The sequence below is a fragment of the Stenella coeruleoalba genome, assembly GCF_951394435.1.
Source record: "Stenella coeruleoalba genome assembly, chromosome: 10".
In the NCBI taxonomy this organism is placed as follows: Eukaryota; Metazoa; Chordata; class Mammalia; order Artiodactyla; family Delphinidae; genus Stenella; species Stenella coeruleoalba.
The window spans coordinates 69253589-69270735 of NC_137156.1; the positions used below are offsets into that span (position 1 = coordinate 69253589).

The following is a 17147-nucleotide window of genomic DNA, read 5'->3' on the forward strand; positions in this document are numbered from 1 at the left end:
TTTTCTCTCTCTCCTACCCCTTCTCTGGATTCCAGAGGAAAGAGACTTCCCAAACCCACATGGCAGCAGGGCGGACGGCTTCCTGCATGTGCCGCTGGGGAGCATGTGCTCACACCCAGCTCGCTGGGCTCTCACAGTGGACTCAGATCATGGGGGCTACCCCTGGCTCACAGGTACAGAAGCTGCTGCCAAGGGAAGCCTGGGAGCTGCTCCATCTGCATTTTTGCTGACGCCCCTGCCCTCTGTCCAGCTCCCAGTGCAAGTTTAGCAACAGGATGAAGGAGGGAGCAAAACACCCAGGAAGGGCCGGGAGGAAACCATGCTTTGTGGTAAGGGGACCGGTGAGCAGAAGGCAGGAAAACAGCACAGAGCCTCTGAGTGAGACGAGGTCACCGAAGGGCACCCGGCCCAAGGACACTTAGGTTGTGAGAGGGTGGGCAAGAGTGAAGCCCACTCAAGGCATGGACAGAGGCACAGGCTCCCTGAAGGTCACTTAGCTCTCCTCTGCTAGTTCCTAACACCCCATCCTTGAAGGGAAGACCCCCGGGGCACAGGGAAGGACTCCAGGCCTGAGGTGAGGGTAGGAGTGGATGTGGGTAGGAGGTCAGGGTCTGCCCCATTGGATGAGACATGCCCAAGCTCCTTGTCAGTTTGTGATGGAGAGTATTTTTATCCTTGAAGGCTCCGGGCAGACAAAACCCAGCCAGGCACTGATGTCTGGCTGTCTGGAACACCGCTCTGCTGCTGTCAGACCTCAACCCACCCCGATACCCCCTGCCTGGTCCTGGCCCCAGGAGGCCAATGCGAGCCCTGCCAGGCTCCATCTGAGACGAGTGCTGACATGAGAAATGCCTCTGGACGGGCACAGACCCAAGGCTCCAAACAGGGGCCAAGAGGCACTAAGGGCAGGCCTGGCCTGTGAGGGCACTGCAGCTGGCTCCCAGCGCTTCAGCTTGGCCCCCACAGCCAGCTCTGCCCAGGGGGGGCACCTGCCTTCCAGCCCCGTGGCCTCAGGAACAAGGATGTGGGATGTTCACTCCTCACACACTCCATCTCTCCGGCACCCTTCGCTCCTCGGGGGGCGGGGGGCAGGCAGAGTAGCTTTTACTCGCATTAACAGGGAAGTGGAAATGGCAAGAGTATGTTTGGTTTGTTTCCCCTTGGCAGGTTTTGGCTTCCACATCTGCCAGAAGGAGATGTCAGATTCATTCTCACTCTATTTTCTGGGGAGAACCTTCTAACTCACTGGGGACATTTTCTTGACCCCCCCACTAAGCTGTTTCAACTTCACAGAACACACAACCAACAACCACAAAAGTGATGGTTTCTTTTTTTAAAAAACTGTAATAAGATGTCAAACTTTATTGTAAACCACTTTACAATGTTAAGTACATCGTCTTCCCTTTCATTTCAAAAATGTGTTTCTGTGAATCGTAACACCACAGATTTAACCACCCGCGCTGGGAGGGCAGTGGAAGTCGGTCATGGTTTGCTTACGTAGGTCTGACCTCTAATAAACTTCATGAAAAGAGAAATCAAATTAAACCAACCCACCCACCCACTCAGGAGCTCAAGGCCCCTCCCCAAGAGCGAAGCCCTTCAGAGCTGCCAATGTTTCACAGGGTAAAACACAGAGCTCTCCACTCCTAGTTGGAAATGTGTGAAACTTCTAAAGGCCAGCCCTGCCCCCTACAAGGTGGCTGCCTGGCTGACGGCAAGTTCCCAGAGCCGTCTGCATTTGCTTGGCTGCAAGAAGGCCAGTGAATTGCAGTCTGGAGGGCAGAGAGAGCTGCTGACAGCTGCTGCTCCTTCCAGGCTCCTGGGGCAGCCTTCAGATGGGGACTCTGGGCTACAGCCTCCAGGCCCACACTGAAGAGGGGAAGAAATAACCTGAATTTGAGCCTTTATGTATTTCCCCTTTAAAGGCATGACAGGTCAACCTAACCCATGACTCCTTGTTGTCAGGAAGAGGCACAGGTTAAAGCTTGAGGCAGGAGGCCACCAGTGTGCCCGAACGCTAATTGACAGGCCTTCACGTGGCAGGTCTTTGGGCTGAGCAGACCAAGAAGCCACTGCCTGGGATCTCACCAACATCCCTCCTTGCCATTGTCAACAACCCACTGTCAGTGAAAGGAAAAATGGGCAAGAACGATCTCTTCCATTCGGATACGACAGTTCTACCTCATCGGGTTATTTCTCTCAGTTACAAGAAACTTGTTCATGGCCTTGACTTACAAGTTTCCATTATGGGTGGCTTGGCTGAGGTCCAGATTTGGACAAATCAGACGGATGGCGCACAATACACAGTTGGTGTTTTGTGGTTTCTCAAGCACAAGGATGCTTGCCATGTGGCAGGTGAAGAGCTGCACCTCATAAGGCACCTTGGAGCAGGTGGTGAGGAAGCTTATCCTAGGGATAAGGCCAAACACATCAGGCCACGCCGTTTAGGCCCGCACGCTGACAAGGCCCTGTACGATCAGACTCCCTGTTAGACGTCCATGTCCTAGTTAGCCAGCTATACAACTGACGCTCAGAGACTAAAGCCCTTTCAAAACCAGGATACAGGGAGAAACCACTGCTCGCTCGCTACCTCTTTGTCCCCCAAACCCACTGCCCAGCAGGCGCTGGGATGAGCCTTGAGATGAGCAGATCATCTGGGGTCTGTATAACCCAGCTTCCATCCTTTACACCTGTGGCTTCCCCACCCTCGTCCCTGGTTTGGAAACATGAGGAGCTCAAGACTGAAAGTGAAGCTCAGATTCTGGGCTCAGGGAGGTGCAGAAAACAGCTGTGGCCAAAGGTTATTCAAACCAAGACAAAACAGGAGGACAGAGTAAGGCAAGTCAGCGATGCCTGCCACCTACCGGGACCGATGTCAGTCCTGGTCTTCCCAGTGGGGAGCCGCCCACTAACACAGCGGAGGGTGGGAGGGGGGAGGAGCATAAAATGAGAGCAAAGCTAAGGGAGAGTGGAGATGGGCTCCGATCTCACCCTGCTCTCCTCTCCAGCTGCAGGTGCCCAGCGTAACAGAGTCGCCGCCCACTGCAATTCAGGTCCCAGCTCCTCCGGCCCTCTGGACTCCTACAGGACGACAGGCTGAGAAGGCCTCCGCAAGGCTTGTCCCTCCATGACCCACACAGGTGAGACCGTGGGAGGCAGAGGACAGGCCCAGGATGCCTGGTTTAACAGCGTGGCTCACATGCCACAATTCAGACACAATCTGTTTGAGTGACACGTTTTTCTGTAGGTTTTTAGGTAGGAACCTAAAAAGAAGGTTCTGGGTGGTGTGGCCTCCCTGCACTGATCTCACTTCCAGCTCGCACCTTAGCCACGCGGTTCTCTATTCCTAAACTTCCATGACTGCCTCTGGGTTGGGACAAAACACTGGGCTGCTGCTCCCACAGCAGGGCAAGTGCCTGGGTCTGCCCATTCCACTGCTGGGCAGCAGACTCCCAAAGACACGGGGCCTATGCCCATGCTGGGGAGTGGGGGCTACAAGCTTTGAAACACCTCGTCCTGCCTGTGGACGCAGAGAGCAAGCTCGCTCACCTCCACCCGCTGCTCTGGAGGATGTGAAAAACAGGATCACTTGGTCAGACAGGCGTTCTCTAGAAGATGAGTTGACAACACTAAGCTGACAGGCAAGGCGTAGCCTGAGAGGAAGTTCCCAGAGCTGGGTCCAGAGCCTGGTTCTGAAGGCTGCACCATGGGAGGCGGGGAGGCCAAGACTGTGTTTTAAACTTCAGATCTGGAGGCTCTGAAGAGAGGCAGGGAACAAACAGGAGTGGCCTCAGAGTCTCAATTTCTCTGGACACAAAATCCTCTTACTTACGCTTCTTTTTCCAGCATGTTTCAGTAAGACCTCTAACCTGCCGGCAGAAGTGCCAAGGAGCTGGTGGGCCCTGGGCAGAGCCCTTCCTATTCCACCCTCACAGGGCCCTGGATCCACATTTGGACTGGCCACCTCCTGCTCAGGCCTGACCTTTGCAGAACCACCGGGTTTGTTGATTTCAGATGAGGGCCCACCTCCCTTCCTACCGGAATCATTTACCTCATCTGATCGTAGATTACCTAACAATATGCCAAATAAAAAATTCCCGACTTTTTCCACCCACCAGTTCACAACCCACGAAAGGCAAACAAACCCATTTCTTTGGGGATTAAAAAGAGTTTTTAAATACAATAGTATGAAAATATAACTTAAAAATATAAAAGTTAACAGTATACGGAAGACTTAAAAATCTATGTTTTGCCCATGAGTCCCATAGGAAATAAACATATACTCAAAAAACATTAACACTGTGACAGCTCATAAAACCAGCTATAGAAATCAATAGTTACAAAAGCCATTTCGAGTAAGAAAGCGTTGCGGTTCCAACCTGGTCAATGTGTAACTTTTAGCCCCCAAACGTGTTACGTCTTCACATTCCCCCGAGCCTTGGCGAAAGGCTCCACCCACGGTCTGTGTGCACGTGAGTTCTCATCCTCGAGGCCACCCGGCCAGACGCAGGACAGGGCTTCTGGGTCCCTCACAACACCGCTTGGGACGACAACACACAAACAAAATGCCTCGCTTGCATATTTGGTCAGTGTTTGTAGTGCAACTGAGTGGGGACCTCCAGCTGCCACGCCGGGCCAGCGGCCTCCCTCCCTCGGGTCACAGTAGTCTAGGAGTGGGCAGAGACCGTGGGAGGAGTGGAGGTAGAAGAGGGGCAGAGAGAGGAGGGGAGGGAAGACGCAGCGGAGTGACCCTTGGCCAACTGGCGGCTGGCCGGGCCCCGACCCGACCCCAGCTTGAAGATGCGTCATACAGGCAGCCCGAAGCGGTGCTTCTTTTTCTTCACGGACTTCAGGGGGGTCAGTCTCCGGAGGTCCTCCTCCACATCGGACTCCTCCATCTCGTCATCGGCCGAGATCAGGATCTGAGTGGTGGAGAGGGGTGGCCCTGAGTCACTGCCTGCAGTGCCCTCTTCACCTACCCACCCTGGACCCCAGCACAGAATGCCAGCCTGTCTAGGAGGCCTCAAGTGTCGGGTTTCTTTAGGAGACGGTGATGGGGAGGCCCTCTTTACAGAGTGAGACAAGCTGGCCCACCCCAGACTTTTTTTTACACCACGTACATCCACGGGCTACTGATACCAGTGCTGAGTCGATACGCCTCCCCTCTGCTCCTGCTTCTCCATCCAACCTCCGGCTGTGACCGAACCCAGGTCAGAGCAAACTTAGCCTACGGTCATCCTGGCAAAAAAGCCCAGTCTTCATACATGGAGCCCTAGGTCCTTGAAATTGGTTCAAATACAGCAAAAGCAGACTGAAAAGCCCCGTTCTGAAAGGAAAACACCTGTGGGGCACAACATAAAGCAGGGAGATTTCAGAGTGTCTGCTCTGAGCCAACCTGGTAAACTTCTGAAGACAAACAGAAGCCCTCCGCTCTTCTGAGCCCCCAGAACGATGCAGCCACGCAGCTAGGGCATCCAGGGCAGACACTCGTTCACTGCCCACCTGCCTGGCTCCACAGACCTCAGAGCACCAGGGAAGGACTGGCACAGCCCAGGTCGGGATGGAGAGGCCCGAAACGCACCTATGCAAGGGGAGCTCATTCTCCTCCCCGGCAGGGCGGTCTCACCACCCCTCCCTGCAGGGCTTCCTGCCTCCAGTCTTGGTCCCCTGATCAAACACTCTGGCTCCCTATCTGCTGCACAAGCACATTCCCATTCCTCACCCTGGATCACAAAGCACCTTGCCCAGCTAGCTCAATCCTCTGCCTGTACCTACTTCTTGTCATTCCGTCCTACCCTCCGGAATATATGCTACTCTGGCCACAGTGAATTTCACATTAGTACCCAAATGCCAAACCACATGACCACAACCGCTCAGGAGCAGCTGCTTCTGCCTGAAACACTGTTTGTCATTCACCTAATGTTCAGTGCGCTGTTACAACCCGACAGGCCTCGTGCCAGATTCTAGGGACACCTAGAGAAGAGACGGGCTTCCCCTCTGTCCTCCATCTAGTCAGCTTTCAAAGCTCCCTCCAGGACGCCCCCAAGAGCTAAACCAACTGTTCCAAGTCCTCACAGGGCTTTGTCAACGCCTCAACCTCCGAACTTATCGCAGAGTGCTACGATGGGCTGTGCAGGCGGTCATCTTCCTTGTCCAAAAGTCTGAAGGCCTCAGCCATTTCTGTACCCCCATCCCCCAGCGCAGTGCAGGTGCAAAGTGAGTGCTGTGGGCTGCCTAGGACACACAACCTCGCCTGCACGCTCCTATTTATGACCACCAATCTCCCTGAAGTCCAAATATTTGAACTCAGGAAACTTGAAAATACGGGGAGGTAAGGTTCTCCCTGGGAGGTCTGGCTACTCCTACAGAAGTTTCCTGGTGGCTTAGCCAACACTTCCCTTGCTCTTTGGACAGGCAGGGATTCAAACGCCTTGATGCTTAAAGGTCGACGACCAGGTCCACACATCCGTGACGGCTTCCCTGGAACAAGGCAGCTCCTCCCTTTCCTGTCTTTCTCCACTGACAGAGGGGCTACTGGAGGCAAGCCACCCCCAACAGATGCTCCAGCTCCCAGCCCTAGGAAGGCCCACGGGACAGCAGGAGTGGGTCCAGGCTGGATGGGAGCTGTCAGCCTCCTCTCCCTCCCGCTGGCTGGCGCTGGACTCAGCACTCAAGAGAAGGACAGATGCAAACACGAGACCAGACCCCTCCTGGGTCAGCGGCACGAGGGCTCGGCCCTACCTCAGACTCCGACTCCTCGTGGGACGCGGCCCTTCGGTAGCGGACCTTGCTGCCGTTCCTCGAGTCCTGGTTGGCTCCCCTTTCTTCTAGTTTAGCTTTCGTCCTTCCCTTTCTCATGAGGAAATTGTCCACTACCCAAAACATCAGAGCCTGGGGGAAGGAAAGTGCAGGTTACTCCGGGATAAGCCATTTGTGAAACCAAGCTGAGCAGCCCCACACCCATCCTTCTCACCCCTGCTCCAGATCACAGCATCGAGAACCAGGGAAAGGAAAACATCCGGGCCCCCTGCTCTCTCTCTCAGCAGTCTACGAAGAGATTCCCAATCTCTATGCCCCTTCTTCTGTTTCACCCCAAGGGGTTCTGTGGTGGTGACTGATGGGGACAGCCTGCTCCGGGTGCCGCAGCAGTTGGCAGAGCGGGGCCTGAACCAAGGTCTCCGGACTCCTAGTGGGGGCTCCTCCCCTGGGCCGAGCAGTTGGCCGGCACACCTGCCACATCTGTCATCCCCAGGTTCCTTTACCGTTTTCTTTTCTTATTTCTTAATTTCTAGCCAGAGTGCTCATGAGTTCCTCTTGGAGCCCTGCGGTCAGGAATAAACGACGGGGGTGAATTCCTGACGATCTTAATCTTAATCTAGAAGCTGCTGTTACACACAGAGCAGGGAGGGCAAGACAAAGATCCCAGAACCCTTCATTTTGCACAGAGGCCCCGGAGCAGGGATGTGCATGTTGAGGAAGCAATCCTGCTATTTCCAGGTCCGGGGTGGGGATAGGAGGTGGCAAATGCTTGCATGGAGGGACCCGAGGGCTATAAGGTGTTTTCTCCATCAGACTCAGAATTCTGACAGACGCGGGAATGCAGGGGGCGAACAGGGTAAAAAATGCAACAAGGCACTGACATTGACAAAGAAGGGGACGATCAGCATGACGATGGCCAGCTTCAGGTCTGGGTTTTCAATGGGATTCAACAGGGCCACCTGTAAAGAGAAGCAGACTCAGTGAGGGTGGAGGAGACCCCAGAGAAAGTTTGGGGCAGGGGTGGGGGAGTGGGGGGTTGATGCGGCACTGGAAATCACCCACGAGGCCTTGCGAGGGGGCTTAGCTTAGACACTCCCCCCAGAGCCCTGATGAGAACAGCACCTCACACCCAGGGCCGCACAGCCCCCAGACCTGACAGCTAACAAGGGACTGACGCCCTTGGAGACCACTGGGAGCGGTTAGTGCTTGAGAAGTGAAGCGACGCGGGGATGGGGGACAGGGGTGGGGCGGGAAGCACTTTACGAAGCAGGCACGGGGTGGGGTTGGAGAGTGTGAGGAGAGGAGGAGGTTGGTGGGCGCTCATCACAGCTACTAGCAATGAGGTGCCGACCACTTTCTAGCAGAAACCCTGCACCCCAACCGCCTCCTCAAGGGCAACAGCTCCCAAAAGCCTTGGTTTATTTTCTTAAAAAAATAAATCTCAGCCACAAATAAAACCAAAGCAGGCCAAGATCTGAGTTACTTGTCCCCAGAGTCTCTTTGGCTGGTTTCCTGTGGGCAGTGGAAGCTTAACTGCACAGCCCTGGGGCCAGAGGGCAGGGTTAGGAACCATGGGAACCTGTGACCAGCCACACTGCCTGTGGCACCAAAAGCTTGGTTAAACCACTGGCCAAGAGAGGTGTATGAGGAAGCACCTGCAAACGGAGAGAACACCCACTGACAACACTTACAGTTAACCGACCACCGTAAGCAAGCCCAGGGTGGGGACTGTATTTTCATGGGCTTTATATATTCCAAGGCTTAATCTAGAGCAGACGTGTATGGCCGAAGTGGAAGGATGCTACGTAAAAAACTGACATGTTACTGCTCTTGATAGGTAGCCAGGAGCTGCCCCATCAGAATCAATCCAGGTGTATTCATGGAGTTAAAAACAACAACAACAACAACCAATTTGGTTTCCCAATAGGGCTGGGGTCGGGGAGTACTGTCCTGCTTAGCGTCTCGAGGAGCTGGTAAAGAAGGGAACAGGAGGCAAACCTTCTTCCACTGAAGTATGAGGAGGACAATGAAGACGACAGATTTTTCAAAAATCATGATCACGATGTAAAGGGCACACTGTCCAACCCAGGCTCCGCACTGCAGAGGGTCTCCTGCAGGGAGAGCGGGCTTGGTCACGCGGGGCGCAGACACCAATGCCCCGCCCCCCCACTGCCCACAGCTCCTGTGAGCCCTCACACCCCACGCCACCCCAGAGCTCCTGAATGAGCCCTCCAGAGCACCAAGAATCAGCTCGGCCGAACAAACAAGTGTGGGTGTTTTAAACAAAATCAGAGAATTCCTAATTTGGAGACACCAAAGTGGCCTTTCTTCCAAGACAGCCCTAGATATAATTACAAAGCACTAAAGTTAGTAAGTGCCCATTGCTGGAGCTCAGAAAAGCTGGCTCTTTTTGTCCACTGGCAGCAGAGGCTGTGTTAAGCAAGACTGCTATTATTATCTGTTGTTGATTTTTCCAGTGGCTGTAGTGCTACCCATCCTTTCCTCCGTCCATGAGTGGGCTGAGGGTTTGAATCATGAAGGCAGCAAATGACCTCTCTGTTTGCCTCCTACCCCTGGCCCACTCTCCCGGCCATTCCTGCTGCCCTCAGCCCTGAAAGCAGAAACCTGACTCTGGGGAAATTCAGATTCTGTCTAGCGGGGCACCCCAAAACACCTTGGGCTGGGGACATGGAAGAAAAGAGAGGAGCCAAGGTGAGGAGGTGCTGTGACAAAGGTCCCTCTGTGATCCCATTGGTCACTGTGCTAGAGAAACAGCACAGGAATCACAGGAATCCAACAGTCCGTACTGGGGGACACTCAGTGCCTCCAGAAAGTTTCAAAAGGGACTTGATGAAGGGTGGAGGACCCCTCCAGGGAACATCCTACATCCTCAGTGACAGGCAGAACCCAAGGGATGGGTGAGTCCCTGGGAGCCACAAACGCCTCCAGAGCGAGAGACCCAGGGGAGAGTGGGGGGGTGGGGGGACGCCGCCAGGGGCCACTCTGGAAGCCCCGCCGGAGCTGTGTGACCACGTTGGCCCGGAGAGGGCTAGAGAGTAACGCTGCGGGGGAGACAAAGGCCCCAGTCCAGGCTGTGAGGAGAATCTGGCCTCCAGAGGAACATCCGGCTTCTCATTTGATTCTGCAGTTTCTGCAGCAATCCCTGTCCAGCATGGGTGCCGGAGGCCCGCAGCCTTGCCAGCTGTATGTGGTGGAAACCCAGTGGACACCTTCCAGCAGCCGTAATGGACACAACCCCAGGCCATTCCCTTTTCTGGAAAACCTCTGGAGAAGCGCACAGAAAACATGCAGAAAGACGTCACTGCCTCTTCTGCGGTGTCCTATTTACTTTCACATTTGAGCCAAAAAGCCATTTCAGAAGTGCAATTTCTCCTAACTAGATTTTTAATGGAGTTTTGTAATCCTTTCGGTAAACTACCTGATGTTATTGAGGAAAGTCCTCAAGAACAGCAGCTGAAAATACTTGTTAAAAACTGTTAAGTGAAACGGGGGACAGTCAGACAGAAGCACTTGGTAGGATTGGGACTGAATCCCAATCTAGTCTGAATTGGGACTAGTGTGTTTAAAAGTCAACATAACGAGTTAACATTTAATATCAAAAGAAAATATACTTGCTCAGAGCATGCTCACTTCATTTGCTCCAAGTTTTAAGTGGCCGACAGAAAAAGAAGATGCTTTTCCTTCTCAGGGGGCCTCACACTGCCCCCTGAATTCCACTGCTCTGAGTTTCAGAGCCACAACTTAAGAGGCAGCTGCCTCTGTTTTTCATGTAGATGCTTGAGTAAGAAAGTCTAAAAACACGGTGAGGACTTCTCTGGTGGCACAGTGGTTAAGAATCTGCCTGCCAACGCAGGGGACACGGATTCGAGCCCTGGTCCAGGAAGATCCCACAAGCCACGGAGCAACTAAGCCCGTGCACCACAACTACTGAGCCTGTGCGCCACAACTACTGAAGCCCACGTGCCTAGAACCCATGCTCCGCAACAAGAGAAGCCTCCACAACGAGAAGCCCGCGCACCACAACAAAGAGTAGCCCCCACTTGCCGCAACTAGAGAAAGCCCATGCACAGCAACGAAGACCCAAGGCAGCCAAAAATAAATAAATAAATAAACAAACACAAATAAATACATGGTGGAAAAAAAAAGTAAAAAGTCACATGTGACCCCACTCTCACACACCGTTTCCTCCAAGCATCCAGCCCTCGTAGCCACAGCTGGAGTGAGCGCACATGAGCTGGTTTTTCTGGTTTGTTTCATTTGAGAGTCTGTCCACAGCCTCGTCTTTTAAGGACAGACAAGCCAGGCATTCTCGCGTGCTCTGCTTTTTACCACACTGGACACACTGAGGTATGTGGGCGTTTGTTTTTGTTGGATTATTTCCTCAGGATAAATCACAGGGATGGATGGGACCAAAAGGACGGAACACGTCTGTAGAGAGGTCTCTGGAGGGAGCACAGGGACAGCGGCGGGCAGCAAAGTCCACACACCACTGGTGCCCAAAGGACAGAGACCTCGTTTTCAGGGATTCTGCCTAAGGAAGAGCAGCCTGGTCTTCAGACTGCAGACACCACGTACTCCCTGGACCCTGTCTCGCCCCTCAGGGCTGTGTGGTCTATTCCCCACGGCCCATGTTTTTGTTAGCAAGTTCACCTTCTCTTCTAGGGACCATGGAAACACCTAGAAAACAAGCCCCTTTTCTTCTCTCACCTGAGAAGAGAGCTCTGTGGCCTACCTGGAACTACTGCCTCAAGTGGATGGGCCGGTTAACAGGTGCAATAGGTAGAATAATGTCCACAACCTAATCCCCAGAACCCGTGACTATGGAGCTACTGTGGCAGAGACTCAAGGCTGCAAGTGGATTAAGGCTGCTGATCAGCTGACTAAGAGAGAGCAGCCTGGCCTATCCAGGTGGGCCCAATGTAATCACAAGGGCACTTTAGAGTGGAAGGAGGTGGGGGAAGGTCAGAGCGATATGATATGAGAGGAAGTCAACCTGCATCTGCTGGCCCTGAAAATGGAGGAAGGGGCCACGAGCCAAGGAATGTAGGTAGCCTCCAGAATGTGGAAAAGGCAAGGAAACCGATTCTCCCCTTAGAGACGCCAGAAGGAACCAGTCCTGCTGACACCCTGGTTTTAGTCCATGAGACCCATGTCGGACTTCTGAACTACAGACAGTAAGATAATAAATTTGTGTTGTTTTAAGCCACTAGTTTTGTGGGTAATTTGTTTTAGCCGCAAGAAAAAATAATAGAAATTGACAGAAATAGAAACCAGGTAACTGACATCCACCACCCTTCCTCAGCCTGGGGAGGGAGGACCCGGACGGTCCTCGATAAAGGGCAGCTTCACATGGAAACACCCTGGCTTGAAGACTCTGGTTCCCAAAGGCAGGGGTGGGATGACGCAAGGGCAGGGGCTGAGGCAGGCTAAGTGGGTGGAGGAGGGTGGCATGGAAACAAGAGGTTTAAACAACCACTGCCTTCTTCCTTTCAATCTCTCTTAAGGATGCAAACAAAACACACTGGGAATAGGTGGTACCATAATGTCCAGCGTATCAGGACCAGACTTGGCCTCCACTCCCAGGTCAATGAGAGGCATGACTGGCTACGAGTGGCTCTCTCGTAGCACTGCTCAGCTACAGTGGGGTCGAGAGCCCTGCCTTCCGGAAGGGATCTTAACAGCAAAGAAGAAGCTATGAGCACTGCTCTTGGAGATGGTGGAAGGATTGCACATCTCAGTGTAGTAGCCAAGAGGCCCTCCAAGCTGTGCACTGTCTGGGTGAGCTTCCTGTGTCACTCAACCCCTGTGGATACCTATCCTATAAATGAGGATGATGTTGCTTTGGTCCATGTGCGCTGTGGTCCATTTCCATCCTCCAAGTTGAGGAGTCAGTGACTTGGAGCTTCTCTGCAGCCCTCCCTGGAGACACAGGGGCGCACGCTGTGTGTCGGACACTATCTTAAGTCAGTGACTCATCAGGCATCAAGTAACAAGGCTAAGAAAAGCCCTTCCCTGAGCTCATCTCCCGTCAATGGAGACAAACAATTACTTAAGATTTCTAGAAATACCCAAGGCACTCACAGCCAGCTCCACGAACCGGCTCCCCTTTTAAATGTCAGTCCCTTGTGAGTCTTCAGCCATGTAGGAGTGAGCGGCCATTGGGCCCAGAGCCATGAGCTCTTCAGGAGGTGTGACCAGGAAAGGAGAGTGGGATCCAGAATCCCACGGTCGTTCCATCACAGAATCCCTCCTTCTTGTCCCACGTGCCCCTCTCATGGCAAAGGCTCCACTGATGTTGTTCCCATGAATGGGAGCTCCTGGCTCCAGACAGCAAGGCCTGTTGTGAAGGTGGGAGACAGCTAAATCCCCAGAGCGGGGCAAGGCCAAAAGAAGCCCCTCTCACCAGCAGCCCCGCTGAGGGCACATCGAGCTCTTTCTCTGGGGGTACCAAGTAAAAGGCACTGCATTTGTGCCCGGAGCCAGCATGAAGGCAGCTTCCTACCCAGGCTATATCCCATGGGGTATGGCAAGATGGAGTGGGTCAAAGCTGGGCCAGCATCCCCAGGTCACCTGTTTCAAGCTGTGTCTCTGTGAGTTGAGGATTCACCTGGTGTCCCTGGTGACCGTACATGCCAGATGCTGGGGTGGGGGCAGCCCACGGTCAGCAAGGTGACTTGGCCCCAGGGTGGGGGGATGGACACTCCAGTCCTGACCTTGTGAGCCCCTGTAGTGGAATGGCCCAGTGACAGGACAAGCACAGACATGCAGCAAAAAGAGGGGCAACTCCCAAACTGAGAGCCGCCTCCCATCTCTCTAGTGAGGTGGGCAGGTGGTATGAGCCTGGTGGGAACTGTGGCAGAGTGAGGTGGCCTTACAGCCCTGCAGGTGAGGGCTGTGCCCCTCCCTGCCTCTAGGGTGTCTCCTGTCTCCTAGGAGCCTAGGCAGCGAAGCAGGCACCCACCTGCCTCGGGCATGTGGCAGGAGGTTGGAGCTCAGGCTCCAGAACGAGCCTCCCCACCACACAGAGGACACAGCCACCAGCTCTTGGACCTTCTCCGAACCCAACGGCCTGGAGGGCTGTACGGGGCAAGGAGCAGAGCCCCCTCCAGGAAGCCCCCTCCACAGCCCTGTCTAGCGTCCGTGGTACGTTACCATATTCGCCAAAACGCAGGGACTCCCACTGCTGCCACTCCACCAAGACGCTGACGGCGCGCACGCCCATGTAGATGAGCAGCATGCCCACGGTGGCGTCCAGGAGGAAGTTGATGAGGTACCTGTGAGGAGAGGGCACAGTGGCACCATCAGGAAACACCACCCAGGGAGCTGGGCCCACGTGCTTCCAGGGCCAAGGTCAAGGCTGGGGACCCAGCACTGTTTGGTCCTGTTCTGGGAGGTGGGAGCCTCCAGTGTGCCTGTGCAAGAGGCTGCAGGGCTCACCTCCGGGAGCCCAGGAAGGCCTCACGCCCCGGGACAGTGCACTGCTCAAAGTGGATGGAGGAGCGACCAAGAAACTCAAAAGCCCTCAAGTGTTCCTGCCAAACGAAGACTGGGACAGAGTGCCTGGAAGCAGCCAAGGAGGCCGGCAGCAAAACAGAACTTAATCGATAAAAATAATTTGTGCCATAACTGTTCACTCCCTGGAGGCCCAGCCCTCCCAAGGCCCCGAGACAGTGCTGCTGCAGCAGAGCAGTTCAGGAAACGGCCCCCAGGGTTTCCTAGACCAAAGAGGGCAGGGCCCTGTGGCCCCTGCTCATCCCTGTGCTTCAGAGCTTGCCATGGAAGCAAGCACAAGTAAATATTTCTAAAGAGAGAGCTTAACCCCCCATGGAAAAGACAAGATGATGGAGGAAGGAGAGGAGGGTCAGAAGAGCATGCCCACCCTGACCTCTCGTTCTTGTGGGGTCTGTTTTCATCTGTCCGACACACACTCCTTCCCTCACCAAGGAAAGGCCCCTGGCTCACTGGCCTTCCCTCGAGGGCCCTGAACACAGGCTGCAGCTCTCCAGACAAAGCAGGAGACAAGCAGTCACGGGGTCAGGTGCTAGCCCTCTAGATGCCACATGGCTAGGAAACCCCCCTAGGGAAGCTCTGGATACCACAGACCAACTGCAGCACTGCTGAGCTGCTCAGGCTTGAGACATTTTATGCAGGCCCATGGCCCCAACCCCAAGGCCCAGCCTCAGCGGCCTCAGTGACATGCACAGCACTCTGAAACCTGAGGGAGCATGTGCTGAGGGGGGAAGGGGGCGGCTGCCAGTGCCCTGGAGTGGTGAGAAGACCAGAGGGAGGGGACGGCCTTTTCTTCCTGCCTGCCCTTCCTCTTTAAAATCACAAGGGGTCACTCTCAGACCACAGACCAGAGGAGGCATAGCGACTGCTTCCCAGGCAGTTTCTCCAAGTTCACAGCTGAGCTCTGGCCCTAGGCTAAAGCTGCTCTCAGATGCTTAAACTGCATTGGTTTCAAGTGGTTCTGACATCTGGGACCCATCCTGAAAATATCAAGAGAACCTGATACACATGCATGCATTAGTTCATTCATCCCTCACCAAACACTGATTCGAGTCTACTGCGTGCCAGGCCTTAGGAATAAAGACAGAAAGCTCTAGACTCTATACGCAACACAGGTGACACTGGCAGCCAACAGGGTATCCTGTGGGTCCCGGAGCCAGACTGGCTGGGATCAAATCCCCGCTCCGTCACTCTTGAGCTGTGTGAACTCAGTTAAGTTATATAAATCTCTCTGGGCCTCGGTTCTCTAACTGTAAATGAGGATAATCCAAGTATCTATATTGCAGGGCTGTTATGAGGATCAAACGAGTCAACATACGTGAACAGTGCCTGCCACGTATCAGGTGCTACACAAATGTGCTGTTACAATCACAGCCCCGCGGATGTCACAGAAGCCAGACTGCCACCCAGAGCAGTACCCCCAGCACGGGGCACCCCTGCAGCCACAGGAAGTTGTTCACCCTCCTCTGTTTGTACACTTCTCCTCTCCCTGAATTGACTGGCTTCCCTTCTAGGTCTGTAGAGTACCAAGACGCCCCAGGTCCAGCCCAACCCTCCCCCCACTTGTAAAAAGTCACAGGGCTATTCGCGGATGATGGGGCTGCAATGAATCCTGCTGCAGCACTTGCTCTTCCACAGGCCAGGACCTCTCCACTCTGTGGGGCAAGGCCTGCTCTGCCTGCCTAGTCTCCCTCCAACAGCTCTTCAACCGACTGCTGGAGCTCACCTGTCTTTCCTATGTTTTAACGACAATATCCTCTGATTGAGCTATTAACATCTTCATTGGCAAGTGCCTCTATGACTTCCACCGTTGCATGTACTCATCATCTCATGAAACCTTCATGGTGATCCTGGGGATCTGGATGAGGAAACAGAGGCTCAGGGAAGTTGAGCTGCCTTTCCGCTGATTGGCCTCCCATTCAAGGGCTCTTTTCACCACACCTAACTCCATTTTGGGCCTTTTCTCCTTTGGCTAAGCACTCCAGATCTGTCAGCAGTCCCCTCTCCATCCCAGCTGTGATTCAGTTTGTCAAAGTCCACCAGTGACCAAGGCGGCACCAGGAGACAGGGTTCCTCACCCCAGTGCCTCCAGGGTGAGCAGCTGGCTCTCAGCATATCCTGGCCAACCAAGAAAATCCACCAGAGGATGACACAAGCTTGCCGCTGGGCTCAAGGGTTAGAAGAACAAGGCCCTTTCCTAATCAACTGCCCTATGGGAGGATCGCCCTTCCGGCCCCATGCTGTGGGACTACACCCTAACAGATTACAACCTATCCAGGTCTTAAGGTAAAAAACCCTGGGGAGGGAAGACTTTACAACCTCCTTCTGAATCGGGACCTGAACTAAATCTCAAAATTACACACTGTCACCGAACAAGAGAAGCTTAAAGGAATCTTCCAGTTCAAATGGTCTTAAATATACACTGAACCTCTTGGCAAGGGACTCACCAGCCCTCCACCCCACTCTCCCTCAGAGGCACAGCAGGGCTGGGGGGCATTCCAGGCAGATAGCAGTGCGAGCAAAGGCAGAGAAGCAGGAGACAGCTGGTGGAGTTGAGGGCCACCAGGAGCAGCCCAGCATGGCTGGGGCACTAAGTTTGAGCGAGGAAGGCAGCAGATGGAGCCAGGATAGGGAAGGGGAGCATCCTCTTCTACTCCATCTGCTAAGAGTGGCACTGTTCGGGTGCTGTCCGCAAGGAGGACAGGTATCATGGGCCAACTGGGGTTTTAGGCAGACAGCTTTGGGGGCTGTGTGGAAGGCACACTGACTGCACTGACAAGGCAGAACCACCCATGGTCTTCAGGTCAAAGAGGTCAATGTTGGTCAATGAATGGTCAACAATGGCTTTGACCCTGAAT

General features: G+C 54.0%; 1 protein-coding gene across 2 annotated transcripts in view; it reads right to left on the bottom strand.

The window, feature by feature from the left end:
- Positions 1–5: 5 nt before the first annotated feature.
- LOC307192440 (store-operated calcium entry regulator STIMATE) overlaps positions 6–17147 on the bottom strand; it is a 55613-nt gene continuing 38471 nt past the window's right edge. The window contains exons 4-9 of one of the 2 annotated variants that reach the window (XM_079933321.1): positions 13933–14054; positions 8758–8870; positions 7641–7718; positions 6742–6891; positions 4789–4922; positions 6–4616 (exon numbers count right to left, since the gene is read on the bottom strand). In XM_079933321.1, coding sequence (XP_079789447.1) covers positions 4806–4922; positions 6742–6891; positions 7641–7718; positions 8758–8870; positions 13933–14054 — 580 coding nt within the window. In that variant the 3' untranslated portion in view covers positions 6–4616; positions 4789–4805. Of the gene's footprint in view, positions 4923–6741; positions 6892–7640; positions 7719–8757; positions 8871–13932; positions 14055–17147 lie in introns of both variants that reach the window. The other variant, XM_079933320.1, reaches the window with a different exon arrangement.